The 17,043-nt window shown below is 35.0% G+C and overlaps 1 protein-coding gene across 1 annotated transcript in view; it reads left to right on the top strand.

Moving 5' to 3' along the window:
* The window catches only part of OTOGL (otogelin like), a 200,727-nt gene that overhangs the window by 181,049 nt on the left and 2,635 nt on the right, over positions 1-17,043 (top strand). The window contains exons 51-57 of the mRNA XM_004384611.2: positions 1,114-1,218; positions 1,303-1,343; positions 9,949-10,012; positions 11,421-11,599; positions 12,045-12,149; positions 14,366-14,485; positions 15,852-15,897. Coding sequence (XP_004384668.1) covers positions 1,114-1,218; positions 1,303-1,343; positions 9,949-10,012; positions 11,421-11,599; positions 12,045-12,149; positions 14,366-14,485; positions 15,852-15,897 — 660 coding nt within the window. The remainder of the gene's footprint in view (positions 1-1,113; positions 1,219-1,302; positions 1,344-9,948; positions 10,013-11,420; positions 11,600-12,044; positions 12,150-14,365; positions 14,486-15,851; positions 15,898-17,043) is intronic.

Below are 17,043 nucleotides of genomic sequence, written 5' to 3'. Positions count from 1 at the left end.
CTGTGGCAGTGAGGGCTAACGCTGTTGAGATGGGTCCCCACAAGTCTATACAGGGGTGTAAGGCACTCAAAGTCTTGGGACCCCTAATACCTGTGGCCAGCAAAGGAGCTGTGCCAACCTGACCCTGTGTTCCTGGCCTAGGGGAGCCAGCAGCTTATTTGTTCCCTCTCCAAGGCCAGGTGAATGGGTCAGGGTACCTTTTGGGATCTACTTCCGGCCCAGCAGACTTCTGGTGCAGAGCGTGGAGGGAGGCGGTAAAAGGGAGAGAGGTTTTTCCCAAATGGGCTTTTTTTTAATCCCCATGAAAGGGTGCACGCATGTACTTATCCTAGCCTCTTGGGAGCTGCTCTTCACTGGTTCAGAGTGTCCAAGCAGAATCTCTGCTGCCAGGTCTCTCTTGATGTGGAAACTGCTTCCCGAGCACGTGCACAGCACAGCTGTTTGCCTGCTTCACCACGGACCGGCGTGGCTGTGGCTCTGCAGTTTCACCACTGTGGCTCTAGCCCTCGTCACTTCTTCCAAATGGGCTTCCTCTCCCGTATCACTCAGATGGATTTCTTAACCTTGCCTTGTTCAGGGCTGCCAGATGTTCACATAGAATCAAATCACTTGTTTTTGCAGGTCTTTGTTGTAAGAGGGATATAGGAAGCATCTAACTACTCTGCCATGTTGACCATGCTCGCAGCTGAATTCTTATATATGAAAATATGTATTAAATACATGTACTATTTTTACACATCTAAGAGCTCTTCATGGATAATATAATTGTCTCCTAAAAATAGATTAGCTATTGCTTTCTTATCGTTGTAGAATTTCTAGATGTCCAGATGATTCTACATCCTCTTGACTTCCTCTCTCTTCTTGCACCCCTGCCATTCCTCAAGGCACTTCACCCAAAGAGCTGTCCCAGCACTACTACTGTTGTTGTACCTCCCTATGAGTCACTTGCTCTGTTCTCACCAACACATGGAAATTGGGTGCTAGGAGAGGCAGCACCAGGGAGAGATGAGTCAATGCACTACATCAGTAACGGCACTGAGCAAAATGCTGGGTAATGAGAACTGGCTATTACAACACGAAGTTAACTTTTACCCTTGTAATCTTTCTATTTAGTTTGTGAGCCGAATCTTTGCCCTATGCCACTACTCAACTGTGCAGAAGATATGAAACTTGTGAAAGAAAATGTATCTGGTCAATGTTGTCCAATATGGCATTGTGGTAACTAACTTTCATATTTTAAAGTTTTATTAAATTATGTTAATGTTTTTGATCAATCTAAATATGTTTATTTTTGCCTTTTAGAATGTAGCTGTGAAAATCTTGTTATACCAACTTGTAAAGTGGTAAGAATGTATATTTTGAATGACTTGTCATATTATTAAATCAGTTTATTCTTCTTTTATAGCTTTCATTTCAGATTTTTCTCAGAGCTAATGGAATCATTCTAATTACACTATACTGAAGTAGATTAAAATACTCTGTTCTGGTATAAGAGAGCAGTCAACCTTTTATATTTTATTTAAGATGAGAAAATGCAATGACTTATTTTTACCACTGGAGACTGAATCTACTAGTCTTTTATCTACTTAGGGTTACTGATCTCAATAGGACACAAAACATTGAAAAATTATCTTAATATTGAAAGGAATCCCCAATGAATCTGCAAGGAAGTACACTGATAATGTATCTTTTGTAGAGGAGGAGGAGGTATAAACATGTAACTGCCTGTACCTTCATATTAGTTATTCATGAACATGTAAACCTTAAAGAAATTCCTAAGATTTAATTTTTAGAAATAATAGTTATGACTCTGGTGTCACTTATTTAACCATTAAATGTGATCCATAGTACTTTATGTATCTTTGTTATATTTAAATATTACCTTCAGAAACATACTGGATTTCTGGCCTTACTTATCAGAGAAGACGTATTTCCTTTCACAAAGTTTTTTCTTTCTTTCTTTTTTTCCTTCTCAAAGATTGTGTATTCTTAGAGATATCATTCAGAATTTCTAGTTCAAAGCTGTTGTTGTTAGGTGCTGTTGAGTTATTTCTGACTCATGGCACAGCAGAATGAATTGCTGCCTGGTCCTGTACCATCCTCACGATTGTTGCTATGTTTGAGGCCGTTGTTGCAGTCACTGTGTCAGCCCATCTTGTTGAGGATCTTACTCTTTTTCACTGACCTTCTACTTTACCAATCATAATGTTCTTCTCTAGGTACTGGTCCCTGCTGATAACATGTCCAAAGTATGTGAGAAAAAGTCTTGCCATCCTTGCTTCTAAGGAGCATTCTAACTGTATTTCTTCCAAGACAGATTTGTTCGTGTTTCCGGCAGTCCATGGTATATTCAGTACTCTTTGCCAAAACCACAATTCAAATGCATAAATTCTTCTTCAGTCTTTCTTATTCATTGTCGAGCTTTTGCATGCATATGAAGCAATTTAAAATACCATGGCTTGGGTCAAGTGCACCTTAGTCCTCAAAGTGACATCTTTGCTATTTAACACTTTAAAGGACTCTTTTGCAGCAAATTTTCCCAGTGTAATATATCATTAGATTTCTTTACTGATGCTTCCATGGGTGTTGATTATGGATCCAAGTAAAATGAAATTCTTAACAACTTCAATATTTTCTCCGTTTATCATGCTTTTGCTTATTGGTCCTGTTGTAATAATTTTTGTTTTCTTTATGTGGAGGTTTACTCCATATGGAAAGTTGTAGTCTTCATCAGTAAGTGCTTCCAGCCCTTTTCACTTTCAGCAAGCAATGTTGTGTCATCTGCATGTCACAGGTTGTTGGTTAGTCTTCTTCCAATCCTGATGCCACATTTGTCTTCATATAGTCCAGCTTCTCAGATTATTTGCTCAGCATATGGATTGAATAAGTATGGTGAAGAGATTTCTGATTTTAAATCATGCAGTATCACCTTGTTCTGTTCAAACAACTGCCTGTTGGTATATATATAAGTTCCACATGAACGCAATTAAGTGTTCTGAAATTTTCCTTCTTCACGATGTTATCCATAATTCGTCACGATCCACACTGTTGAATGCCTTTGGGTAGTCAATAAAACACAGGTCATTAAAAAGCAAAAGGTAATTAGAAAAACAAGAAAGAAAGAAAAGACTAAAATGGATGTCAGAAGAGACTTTGAAACTTACTTTTGAATGTACAGTAGCTAAAGTCAATGGAAGAAATGATTAAGTAAAAGAGCTGAACAGAAGATTTCAAAAGGCGGCTAGAAAAGACAAAGTATTATAATGAAATCTGCCAAGACCTGGAGTTAGAAAACCAAAAGGGAAGAACACACTTGGCATTTCTCAAGCTGAAAGAACTGAAGAAAAAATTCAAGCTTCAAGTTGCAATATCAAAGGATTCTCTGGGCAAAAAATTGAACCATGCAGGAAGTATCGAAAGAAGATGGAAGGAATACGTAGAGTAACTATACCAGAAAGAATTGGTTGACATTCACCCGTTTCAGGAGGTAGCATATGATCAAGAATCTATGGTACTGAAGGCAGAAGTCCAAGCTGCACTGAAGGCATTGGCAAAAAACAAGGCACCAGCAATTGATGGAGTACCAATTGAGATGTTTCAACAAATGGATGCAACGCTGGAAGTGCTTACTCTTCTATGCCAAGAAATTTGGAAGACAGCTATCTAGCCAACCAACTGGAAGAGATCCATATTTGTGCCCATCCCAAGGAATGGTGATCTAACAGAATGCAGAAATTATCGAACAATATCATTAGTATCACAAGCAAGTGTAATTTTGCTGAAGATCATTCAAAAGTGGTTGCAGCAGTACATCGACAGGGAACTGCCAGAAATTCAAGCCAGATTCAGAAGAGGATGTGGAATGAGGGTTATCATTGCTGATGTTAGATGGATCTTGGCTGAAAGCAGAGAATACCAGAAAGGTGTTTCCCTATGTTTTATCAACTACGCTCTGGGAAATAAACAAGACACTTTTTAAAGCAACAGAACCTCTCTTCAAATGCCACTGCTTTTATTTAAAAAAGTGCCAATGTTTAAGTTTAAAAAATACTTTCATAAAAATTCTCTTGTTTGATTATTTTCTACATGTATGACTATGCTTTTTTTTTTTTTTTTTTTTTTGTGGTGCTTTTAACATCTGTCTTGGCCTGAACAGTAACCACATTCCTGTCTGCCCCTCTCTTGTCCTGTCCCTCCCGCCACTCCCCATATGTTTCTACCATTCTCCACTCTCTTTTCTCTGTGTTTTTCTCTCTTCCCAAACTTTGTAATAGATGCTGGCCTAAGTCTCAATATCTGAATATTCATTATGAATCGAATTTTGACATTACTCAAAGTACCAAGCATTTATTGGGTGCTTATTATATGACTGGCACTTTGCAAGGCACACAAAACATAAGTAGCGCTTCAAAATCCTTGCACATTTTTCCCAGATATATATATATGTAACCCTCCACGTATGATGATTTAGTTTTAAATTCATGGGTCTACACAAGTATTGATCGTACTTGTTGCTTCTAAGTACTCATTCAGAATGCTGGCCTAAATGTTTCTTTCAGTACCTAAGGTGATTTAAAAAAAAAAAATCATTAGTTTATTCACATAGACAACAAATGTATTTCAGTCTAAAGAGTGTATTAGGCCTTTGCATTGTTTTATTTTTTAAATAACACCTTTATTGAGATGTAATTCATATATCATACAATTGACCCATCTAAAGTATGCAATTCAATGGTTTTTAGTATATTCACATAGTTGTACAGCCATCACTAAGATCATTTTTATCACCCCGGACAGAAACCCTACACCCACCTGTTAACAGTCACTACACATTTTCCCCTAACCTTAGGCCTAGGAAACCACTGATCTAATTTCTGTCTCCATGAATTTGCATAATCTGGAAATTTCAAATAACAGAATACAATATGTGGTATTTTGTGATTGGATTCTTTCACTTAGCATAATATTGTCAAGGTTTTTCCATGTTGTAGCATGTATCAGTTCTTCATTCCTTTTTATTGTTGAATAATATTCTATTGTATAGATATATTCAAGACATTTCTCCACAGAAGGTATACAAATGGCCAATAAGCACATGAAAAGATGCTCAAAATCACTAGTTTTTAAGGAAATGCAAAGTAAAACCACAGTGAGATACCACTTCACTTTCATTAGAATGGCTAAAAAAAAAAGAGATACTAATACATGTTAGCAAGGATGTGGAGAAAGTGGAACTCTCAAACACTGCTTGTGGAAATGTAAAATGGTGTAGCCATTTTGGAAAATAGCCTGGCAGTTCCAGAAAAGGTTAACCATACAGTTACCATATGACCCAGCAGTTCTACTCCTAGGTATATATACCCACAAGAAATGAAAACTTTTGTCCATGCAAAAACTTGTAACAAATGTTCATAGCAGCACTGCCATATTAGCTAAAAAGTAGAAACAATGTAAGGGAGTTAATGAATCTTTTGCTACTGATTCTGAAGGAGAGGGATGCTCACCTTGGGGGCAAAAGAATATGATCATATTCGATGTAATATTTAATACTGGTACAACAAGCAAGGGGATATTTCTTTTGGTGAAACTGGGTACTTAGGAGAATAAAATTGTAGCTAAATCTGTGAATAAGATCTCAAAGGACATAAGTATAGAAAAGAAGAATAGAGGATTTAAGTCTAAGCTTGAGAGGACACAGGAAGCATTGTGGCTTTCTCTATTATAAAACAGGAGGGTAAGTGACCTAGACGAGTCAGTGTGAGCCTAACACCTGTTTATTCTTTTAGAGTAGCTTACGCACTGGGAGAACTTGATTTGTGATTATTTTTTAACTCCATAATCCTGAAATTTTATTTCGAACCTCATTGAAATTGTGTAATGACTTGTTGTTGTTAGGTGCTGTCGAGTTAGTTCTGACTCATAGTGACCCTGTGTACAACACAGTGAAACACTGTCTGGTCTTGCGCCATCATCACAGTCATTGCTATGTTTGAGCACATTGTTGTAGCCACTGTGTCAGTCCATCTTGTTGAGGGTCTTCCTCTTTTTTACTGACCCTCTATCTAACCAAGCATAATGTCCTCCAGGGACTGGTCCCTCCTGATAACATGTCCAAAGTATGTGAGATGAAGTCTTGCCATCCTAACTTCCAAGGAGCACTTTGGCAGTACTTCTTCCAAGACAGACTTGTTTGTTTTCTGGCAGTCCATGGTATATTCAGTATTCTTCGCCTGTACCTTAATTCAAATGCATCAATTCTTCTTCAGTCTTCCTTATTCATTGTCCAGGTTTGCATGCATATGAGGTGATTGAAAATATCATGGCTTGGGTCAGGCACATCTTAGTACTCAAGTGTTGCTTTTCAACACTTGAGAGAGGTCTTGTCACGGATTTCATCATGTCCCCCCAGAGTATCTGTCAACTTGGCTGGGTCGTGATTCCCGGTATTGTATAATTGTGTACCATTTTGTAATCTGATATTATTTCCTTATGTGTTGTAAATTCAATCACTCTGGTCTAATAAGATGGATTAACGGCAGTTATACTGATGAGTATACAAGATTGGATAGTGTCTTAAGTCAGTCTCTTATGAGATATATAAGAGAGAAGTGAGCAGAGACACATGGGAACCTCATATCACCAAGAAAGCAGTGCCAGGAGCAGAGTGCATCCTTTGGACCTGATGTTCCTGTGCTGAGATGCTCCCAGACCACAGGAAGACTGATGCATCACAAGGACCTTCCTCCAGAGCCGACAGAGAGAGAAAGCTTTCCCCTGGTGCTAACACCCTGAATTTGGACTTATAACCTGCTAGACTGTGGGAGAATAAATTTCTCTTTGTTGAAGCTATCCACTTGTGGTATTTCTGTTAGAGCAGCACTAGATGACTAAGACAGGTCTTTTGCAGTAAATTTGCCCAATGCAATATGTCATTTGATTTCTTGACTGCTGCTTCCATGGGCATTGATTGTGGATCCAAGTAAAATGAAATCTTCGACAACTTCAGTCTTTTCCCTGTTTATCATGATGCTGCTTATTGGTCTGGTTGTGAGAATTTTTTGTTTTCTTTATGTTAAGGTGTAATCCATACTGAAGGCTGTAGTCTTTGATCTTCTCAGTAAGTGCTTCAAGTCTTCTTCACTATCAGCAAGCAAGATTGTGCCATCTTCATATCATAGGCTGTTAATGACTCTTCCTCCAATCCTGATGCCATGCTCCTATTCATATAGTCCAGATTCTCGGATTATTTGCTCAGCATACAGATTGCATGGTGAAAGGATATAACTCTGACACACAACTTTCCTGATTTTAAACCATGCATTATCCCCTTGTTCTGTTAGAATGACTGCCTCTTGGTCTATGTACAGGTTCCATGTGAGCCCAATTAAGTATTCTGGAATTGTCAGTCTTTGCAATGTTACCCATAATTTGTTATGATCCACGCAGTCGAATGCCTTTGCATAGTCAATAAAACACAGGTAAACATCTTTCTGGTATTTTCTGCTTTCAGCCAAGTTCTGTCTAACATCAGCAACGATATCCCTTGTTCCAAGTCCTCTTCTGAATCTGGCTTGAATTTCTGGCAGTTTCCTGTCGACGTACTGCTGCAACCATTCTGGAATTATCTTCAGCAAAATTTTACTTGCTTGTGATCCTAATGATATGGTTCTATAATTTCCACATTCTGTTGAATCACTTTTCTTTGGAATGGGCACAAATACCGATCTCTTCCATTCAGTTGGCTAGGGAGCTGTCTTCCACATTGCTTGGGATAGATGAGTGAGCACCTCCAGCACTGCATTCATTTGTTGAAACATCTCAGTTGGTATTCTGTCAATTCCTGCAGCCTTGTTTTTCGCCAATGCCGTCAGTGCAGCTTGGACTTCTTCCTTCAATACCATTGGTTCTTGATCATATGCTACCTCCTGAAATGGTTGAACGTCGACCAATTCTTTTTGGTACAGTGACTCTGTGAGTTCCTTCCATCTTCTTTTGGTGCTTTCTGCATTATTCAATACTTTCCCTGTAGAATCCTTCAGTATTGCAACTCAAGGCTTGAATTTTTTCTTTAGTTCTTTCAGCTTGAAAAGTGCCGAGAATGCTCTTTCCTTTTTGCTTTCTAACTCCAGGTCATTGCATATTTCATTATAATACTTTACTTTTACTTTTGTGACACCATTCCTCTTCAATTTGTCATTCACAGCATAGTATATCATATGATTGTCTGATTCAGAATGGTCAATACCAGCCCCTTTCAGGTCACTAATGCCTAGGATATTGATGTTTTTGCGTTCCATTTCATTTTTGACGACTTCGAATTGTCCTAGATTCATACTTTGTACCTTCCATGTTCCAATTATTAATAGATGTTTGTAGCTGTTTCTTCTCATTTTCAATTGTGCCACATAAGCAAATAAAGATCCTGAAAGCTTGACTCCATCCATGTCATTAAGGTCAACTCTACTTTGAGGAGGCAGCTCTTCTTTGGTCGTATTTTGAGTGCCTTCCAACCTGAGGGGCTCATCTTCCAGCACTACATCAGACAATGTTCTGCTGCTTTTCATAAGGTTTTCACTGGCCAATTTTTTTTACAGGTAGACTGCCAGGTCCTTCTTCCTAGTCTGTCTTAGTCTACCATGGGTGACCCTGCTGGTATTTGAAATACTAGAGGCATAGCTTCCAGCATCGCAGCAACACAGAAGCCCTCACAGTACAACAAACTGATAGATACATGGTGGATGTAATGACCAAAAGGCATAAAAACATCAAATGAGTTAATGTTTAGGAAACTGCAACTTGTAAAGTATTATAAGAAACTTACTTATAGCTATTATTAGGTTGTCTGAAAAGCCGCCTTCTGTATATCACTATGAGTTTATTTTCATCAATTTTTGTGTCAAGAATCAAATGCATTTTGTTAGTGATATCTTACATGAAAAGTAAAGCATCCAAGCAAAACTTATGTTTAAATTGTAATTCTGGAAACTCTAAGTCTGGCCCTAAGCTTTCTTCGAGGAATCTATTGTTGTTAGTTGCTGTCAAGTTGATTCATGATGAGCCCATTTGTGCAGAGTAAAACTGCTCCATAGTGTTTCCAAGGCTGTGACCTTTCATAAGCAGATCGCCAGGCTTGGCTTCTGGGGCACTTCTGGATAGTTTCAAACCATCAACCTTTCAGCTGGCAGTCAAGTGCTTAAGTGTTTCCGCCACCCAGGTTTGCTTAGCGGAATCTGGATTATATCCTATATGGAAAAGTTTGAGCATGTGTCATGACAACAGCTAAAGGTTATACAGCACTTTCTGGGTGCCAGGCCCCCTTGTAAGCTCCTTACATATATTGGCCCATTCATTTCTCTCAACCATCCTAAAAGATAGAATTATTACCCCATTTTAGAGATGAAGGAAGCAAAAACGCACTAGTTATATAACTTCCCTAGATCACATACTAGTAAGTAGCAGAGCTAGGGTCAGCACAAAGGCAGTCCCACCCCTGAGTCTGTGCTATTACTATACTCTTCTGCTACTAATTTACATGCTGAGCCTTGCTCAGATGCAGATATGAGAGCCTAGGATAATCTCCATAGAGGAGATCAGAAACATTTCCACCAAGGAAAGTTTCCAGGCATTCTTGTCCCTCCAGTTGTCTCCTAGAAACTCAAAATCAAACACTATAATTTTAAAGCTAGGACAGACCATATATTTTCACTCATTTAGTAGATAAGGCAATTGAAGTTTAGAGTGCTTGAGTGATCCATGATCGTGTTGTTTATTGTGAGTTTATTCCATGGGCTATTAATTAAATGACCATTGGGTTAATTGAAGCGTGTTTAGTATTGAGACGTATTAGGTACCTGCTATGTGTCTAGCTATGTGCTAGGGAATTTATTAGATGTTATATTGTGTATTTTTTCTGCCATTGTCATGTAATAAGCCATATCTTTCTAATAGGGAGAATTTACTACAATTGACCGTAACTTTCAGAGTGACTGTGGATGTGTACAGTATTTATGTGGTAACTATGTTTTTTGTTACTTTTGAATGAATATTGTTGGTATTTGTTGTTCACTATTAATAAGTTACAAATGATTTTCTTTGAGATGTATAATACATTTTAAATGATTCACTTAATTTTTTAATATAAAAATTTGTGATTATTTTTCAATTTGCTATTTTGTATTATCTCTAAATGTGCTGGGAAATTTGATAACAGGAGAGAAAAATGACTACTTGTTACAGAGACATCACAGATTTTTTAAGTTGCTACTATATTTTATTCTTCTATATTGAATTTTTTTTCAACACTTTTTTTTTTATTGTACTTTAGATGAAGGACAGAATAAATAGTTTCTCATTAAACAGTCAGTACACATATTGTTTTATGACATTGGTTAACAACCCCATGACATGTCAACACTCTCCCTTCTCAACCTTGAGGACCTTTTTTTTGGTGAAAATATACACAGCCAGAGTTACACCATTTTGAAAGTTTCTACATGAACAATTCAGTGATATCGATTACATTCTTCCAGTTGTGCTGCTGTTCTCACTATCCTTTTCCAAATTATTCCGTCACCACTATCTTCAACTCACTGTCTATATTGAATTTTTAAAAGACAACCTCAAAAAGTATGAGGATTTTTTGCCATTGTTTTATTGCTATTGATATTAACATTGCAAAGCAAGGCTAAAGTTGATTTTTTTCTGTGAAATAACAAATCTTCATATTAATTATAAATAAGCTAAAAGAAAACAAGACTTTTTTAACAGCTTGAAATTTTTGTATTTTTAGATGAGAGGGGGCTTAACTTCAATGTTGGAGAGGCACAAAGAGCTTCTAAGCTGAGTTTTTCATTGCTATCTCAGCCTAACTTGATATACCATTTTAAAAGATACAATAGCACATCAGCTACCTCAATCACGTAATATGATTTACATGACTTTTTATTTTCCAACAGCATAAAAATTGAAAATTTCCTCTAAAAATAATAATTAAAAGCCATGAAATATCACACAATCTCATCATGGAGTAGCCTATTACTATTGAATTAGATTTTGCATTTGTCCACATCCACCTACAACAATTGTTATGTCTCTGGAAGAGGGAGTAGAAAGTAGCCTGTCCATCCCTAAAATCTCATTCTGGAACGTGCTATATAAAATCTAGCTTTTTGAGGAAGTTCAAACAATGATCAGCAATTGATTTTACAGATCAATTTCCTATTGTATGTAAAGGAATAAATGTGCTACGTTAATTGTTAAGTAAACTCTTGGGTTATTAACAATAATATAAAGGTAAAGACATTGTTTTTTTTTTAAAAAATTGGCCTATCACAATCAAAAGGCAGACTTAAAATTCCACTGACTAATGAATAAAAAACTATAGAATTTTCTGGTTGACTTTTTTTTTTCTCTTTTCTTAGAAAAGGATGATGTGTGTGTATTTCAAGAAGTATCAGTGTTGAATCCTGGCCAATCTATGATAAAGTATTTGGAAGGGGACTTTTGCTATACAGTGGAGTGTCTGGAAGAAAAAGATAACTATATAGGCTATCACACTCTGAATTTTACAATGGTGAATTGTTCAAAAGAATGTGACATTGTAAGTATTTTTAATCAGTAGTGCCGGTGAGAGTTAGTGAATCCGAAAATGGCATCTCCAGAATTTGAAATAGTAAATACTCCATTGGTTAAAAATATATACTTAAATAGTTCTTCAACAACCTATTAATGTCTAATATATATATATATAATTCAGCTTGTAACTTTTCCTTGAGCTTCAGGAGTCTTATTGTCTACAGCTTGCTTGACTTGAGGTTGTTACACCTGGTTGATAAATCTTGACGGCTAGATGTAAAGGCTGACATATACTACACTTCTAATTCAGCTATATAAAGTCAATTATTATTTGAAAGTCTTCAGAATTCACCTTGGAAATACCTACAGGTTATCTGAGAGAGCATAGTTATTTGGGAAGCACCTTTGGAACTAGCTCATTTAAAAATATTGGTACTGTGCACGTGACTTTGTTTTATCATTACATGCAGCACCAGGTATACATTCCATCTCCAAGTGATTATGATTGTTGTGGTACCTGCAAAAATGTATCCTGCAAATTTCCCATGGAAAATGGAGCATCAGTTATGTATGAGGTATGAATTCCTTATCTCCTAAAATGTGTTCCTTGGAGGATAACTCTCTGTGCTTTAGTCGAATAAGTTTTGGAAATGTCACACACAAACACACCCCTCCACACACAATACACACATATATACAACATATATACAATGCACAAGGCACAGTTACATTTCTTCATTTTAAAGTAACTGATAATTTATGTTGTGAAAAACGTATTTAACTTGTTTCTCAAACTTATTTTATTGTAGATCTTCACTTTTATTTTTCCCCCAGATGTAAGGAATGGACTTTGGGAAATGCTGATTTCTAATCATTACAAAGGATAAGATCAGTGATATTTTATTTACTCATTTGAAATGAAGCATTTTAATAGAAATCTGAAACTCAAGATGTTAGCAATTTCGTTTTTCGGACATGGAAAATTTCAATGAGTAAAAAAGAGAAAAAATTTAGAGTGTTTGACATTTTTTAAAAAAGGTGATCCTGAGGGTCAATTATTGAAGGATCCAAGGGATCCCATTGCTACATCGCATCTTTTCACCAAAAACAGTAAGAGTAATTCGGAATTCTCCCATTATTCATAGTAAGCCTATACAAGTTTGAAGACTGACCCACTCCTTCGCTCGGATAGAAAAATGGAACTTTGTGATTCTAGTGCAGTTCTTTAATGGTGTCATTAGATTTAGAAGGATCACAAATTCTGTTTATAATTTACATTATCTGAAGGTAGTTCCAGCTTCTTAAGTTTATTATTGCTATTCTTCAAGTGTCCTTCCCACGCCATTGATAGTTTAATTATCTGGAGGACTTATTTCTGGTATTCTTACCAACATGGGATTAGTCAAATACCTGAAAAAAAAAAAGACTGATTTCTCCAAACCTGTACATTTTATTTAATATGAAACATGAAAAACTACCCTCTTGTGCCGTAACTGATTGCCTGTCTCACAGGTGTATGCAAAATAATGTTGTTGATTTAAATAGTGTTAATGTTGTTGGTAATGTTTATCTGTTTTACTCTAACAGTATTTCTGTCTTATGATATATTTTTTAAAAGAAGAAGTCTTGATAGAAGCTTATAAAGTGTCAAGAAGACATAGGTTCTGTGAGAGAAAAAAAAATCAGGGACTACTTGGAAAAATACGGCCATTTGAGGACTTTAGTAAAAGGACAACATAAACTCTAAAGATGTCAGCAATTCAGGAAACATTGGTGCATATAATTAATATTCATGGTGATAGACTTGAGATTTCAATAAAAGGTCAAATTATATTTATAATATTTTTCTGAAAACACAACATATAATGCAGTATAGATAAATATACATCAAGATCATCCACTTTTGGCTGTCTCAAGGGTAAGCTTTCGTTATCCAGAAATTTAATTTCTATGGAACAATTAATTTTTGATAAATAATCTTCTTTTACACTGAACTTGTAGATCTTTTCATAGAAGACACAAAGCTATTCATAAATCAGGATAGAACCTACAGAAACAGAAGTAGTCAGGATCATCAAAAAGTCTTTACTGGTCCCCAAGGAATCTTCAGGCCAAAGTTTTACTAGGTTTTTAAAATGTGGATTATTAAAATAAAAATACAGACCAAAAAGTACAGCCTTATAAGTATCTAATAATTATTTTCAGCTGATTTTATTTTTAAGTAGAAATTCTGAAATCAAGAATGAGACTAATGGTTGTTATATTTAAGAAATTATTAAAAATAGGTATAGATTTTAAAATAACTGTAAGGTATACAAAATTAGTACCATAAGTCAATAAACAGTATCATACAAGGAGATTTTTAATTTTGGGGTTATAAGGGAGTGGAAGGAAGAATAAACAAATCTTAAGAAAGGAGGCATACAAGTAATATGAGTTGTTGTTTTATAATTAGTGAGAAAATATTAGAGCAAGACCCTTTGACATTTGGTCAAATTAGGTAATTAATTTTATAGTGGAAACAGACACCTATTTGCTTCTTTCTACTACAAAATTAATTATCTCATGTGGACAAGTGTCAAAGGCCTTGCTCTAATATTTTGTTGCTAATTATAAAACAACATATATAATCATTTTAGATAAATTTGGGGACATTTTCAGATATACTTTATGACACAAGAAACTGTCTCTTGATTTGATTTTTGATTCAGTGGGATAGGAAATGTTTCATTTAAGAAATCTAGTATATTTTAAAAAGAAAAAAATTGTTACTTTCTCCTTTTATTTTTAGGAGGGGAGTACCTGGAACTATAATTGCACCACATATGAATGTGTTAAAACTGATGAAGGGGCAATGATTTTGAACTACAGTATGGTCTGTCCCCCTTTCAATGAGACTGAATGCAAAATGGTTTGTACTTTGTTATAAATAAAAAAATCTAGTATCAAATATAGTTGAGAAAATACATATTAGGGTGTTTTATTGTGGGTTATTTATTTTGGTAAATGTTATCTTTTCACACACAAATAAAAGTGCTATGTAATTGCCTCTGTTTGCCATATTGAGTTATATAGGGTGTCCCAAATAATTTTGACTCTCTCTGAATGGAGACTTTGCTATCTCTGGGTTTTTATGTGTAGATCAAGGAGTTATTGAAAAATCATTTGATTAGCTTGATATGAACTGTTTTCCAATATGGGTTACTAAGCCAATTAATCAGAGCTTAGCCAATTATCTTCCTAAAACAAACAGTTTCATGTTGTCATTCACCTTTTAATAAATGCTTAAGAGAAATTTGCCTTACTCTTTCTGAGCACAGACCATTGTAGAACTTAGCACAAGTCACAGCATTTCTGATTTTTTAATTTTGCTCTACCAATTCCTCACCCTCTCAGAGTCTATTGGGAGCTATATTTTTTAAAGTTGTGCAATTTTTATTTTTAAAGATTCTTTGTAGTTTTACTAATTATTTAGGCAATAATAATATCCAATGAAAAATGCATTATTGGTTTGTTTTGTTGTATGGAAGAATATTCTTAAGTGTAGAAGAGTAACAGAGTCTCATTGATTTCTTTTCCAAGTTACACCTTTTTAACGATGAAGGCTAGATAAACAGATATAGTATGTACTAAAGTCATAGAATTTTAGCTCTGGAAAGAAGCTTAAGCATCATCTTATTTCACAGAAGCATTTTTTTAGAGTAAGAAATTATTCTTTCATTTGATTTCAATGAGCAATTTATTATAAGCAATCGGCAACTCACTGTAGGAATTCCAAAGACAATGTATAAAATGTTATTCATTTATTCAGCCTTAGGCAAGAGCCATTCTAAAGCAGGGAAATTTTTTCAATAATATTAAAGAGAAAGATATGTCATTTTAGCATTCAATTATATTTAGAAATGCAGTCTAGTCTAATAGTTTAGATTATTTTACAGAGTTGAAAAATAGAGTAGTCTCTGTTTAGATTATTTATTATTATTTTATTTTGGTAAGAAATATTTCATGGCATTTAAAGCTTGGTCTTTTAAGTAGGTTAATCTTTCTGTATCCTTGTTCATACTACTAATTTAGAGATAATTTAATGTTACACAAAAATATCTGTTCTTAACTGTAAGAACAAAGATATTCTTATTAGAAATAAATTCCAATCATTTTCCTATAGATATGTTATGCTTTATTTAATAAAAATATTGGGAAGGTTTTTTTTTTTTCCTAGTCTAATAGGAAATGGAAGAACATTGTTTTAACTATCTTATTTTCTTCTCTCTTCCTAGAATGAAGGTCTTGTAAAGCTTTATAATGAAGGCTGTTGCAAGATATGTAAGTGAGAACATATTACATGAATTAACTTCATAGATTAGCTTTAAGCTGATTTTGCTGTTCTGTTAAACTTTAGTTTCTAAGATACAAGAAGGGAAAGCAAATTTTATGATGTATCATATTTAAAGTTTTTTGTGTCATGTAGTTGGTAACTTTGTAATTTAGTCTTTATCTTCTGGAGTATAAATAAAGTATTCTTAATTTAAATAAATTTTAATTTGAGCATTGGCAATTTTTTTATTGTTTCATTTCCCAAAAGATATTGCATGGGATATTAGTAGTTTTTATAGTAAAGTTTATAAGTGCCCTATAGTCAGATTTACTTGGAACATGCCGAACTACATAAAGATAAGTAGGTTATAATGAGAATGGCATTGTGATTCCTCTAAGGACATATAGAGTGCAATACTTTCCGAATCGATTTGAACACACTGAAAGTCTACGGTTCTGTATAATGCATTTGGGAAACAGCATTTTAGTAAATTGAGTTTAAAAGCTGTATATGAATGAAAGTTCCAATAATTATTTTGATAAAGTTATGTGCATGCAATATATTTTACATTAGTTTGAACATTAAGATTTATTTCGAAGTGGTTTTGAATGGTTTTTAGGACTGAAATAGAATAGAGGGGTAATCATGCAACCATTTGTTTTCTCTTTTTCAAAGTGTCTGAATTAACATACAGATAAAAATTGGAGTTTTAGCAAAATTGGTGTAGATGGTAATTTTAAAATTGTTTAGAGAAGCTTTCTGAAAAAGGGCTATAACATAGTGTAGGTTAACAATGACATGTAGGATTGGATTCTTAGATACAAGTGTTGTGCCTTTGGAGTGAGATTTCTTAACCTCTTTCATGAAGGGCTTGATCCCATAAATTTATGAAAGTGGCCATGTCTACTTACAACTGTATATAATCATGTTGCACCAATATTAAAACATATTAAAGTGTTGATATACCATAGTTATAATATACATTATTGAACACAGTAACAGCCTTTAAATCAAGAACTCTGCTAAGTTTCCTGAACACTATTTTTTCTTCACAATAATTCTATGAAATAGGTTCTGCAATTATCCTGATTTTCAGTTTAGAGAGGTTAAGTTCTATCTTTTGTGAGTGGTGATGCTGATGATTGATATATATA

Source organism: Trichechus manatus, unplaced genomic scaffold, assembly GCF_000243295.1.
Source record: "Trichechus manatus latirostris isolate Lorelei unplaced genomic scaffold, TriManLat1.0 scaffold00125, whole genome shotgun sequence".
NCBI lineage: Eukaryota > Metazoa > Chordata > Mammalia > Sirenia > Trichechidae > Trichechus > Trichechus manatus.
The sequence above is the reverse complement of the archived record's forward strand: the minus strand, read 5'-3'. Positions and strand labels throughout refer to the sequence as shown.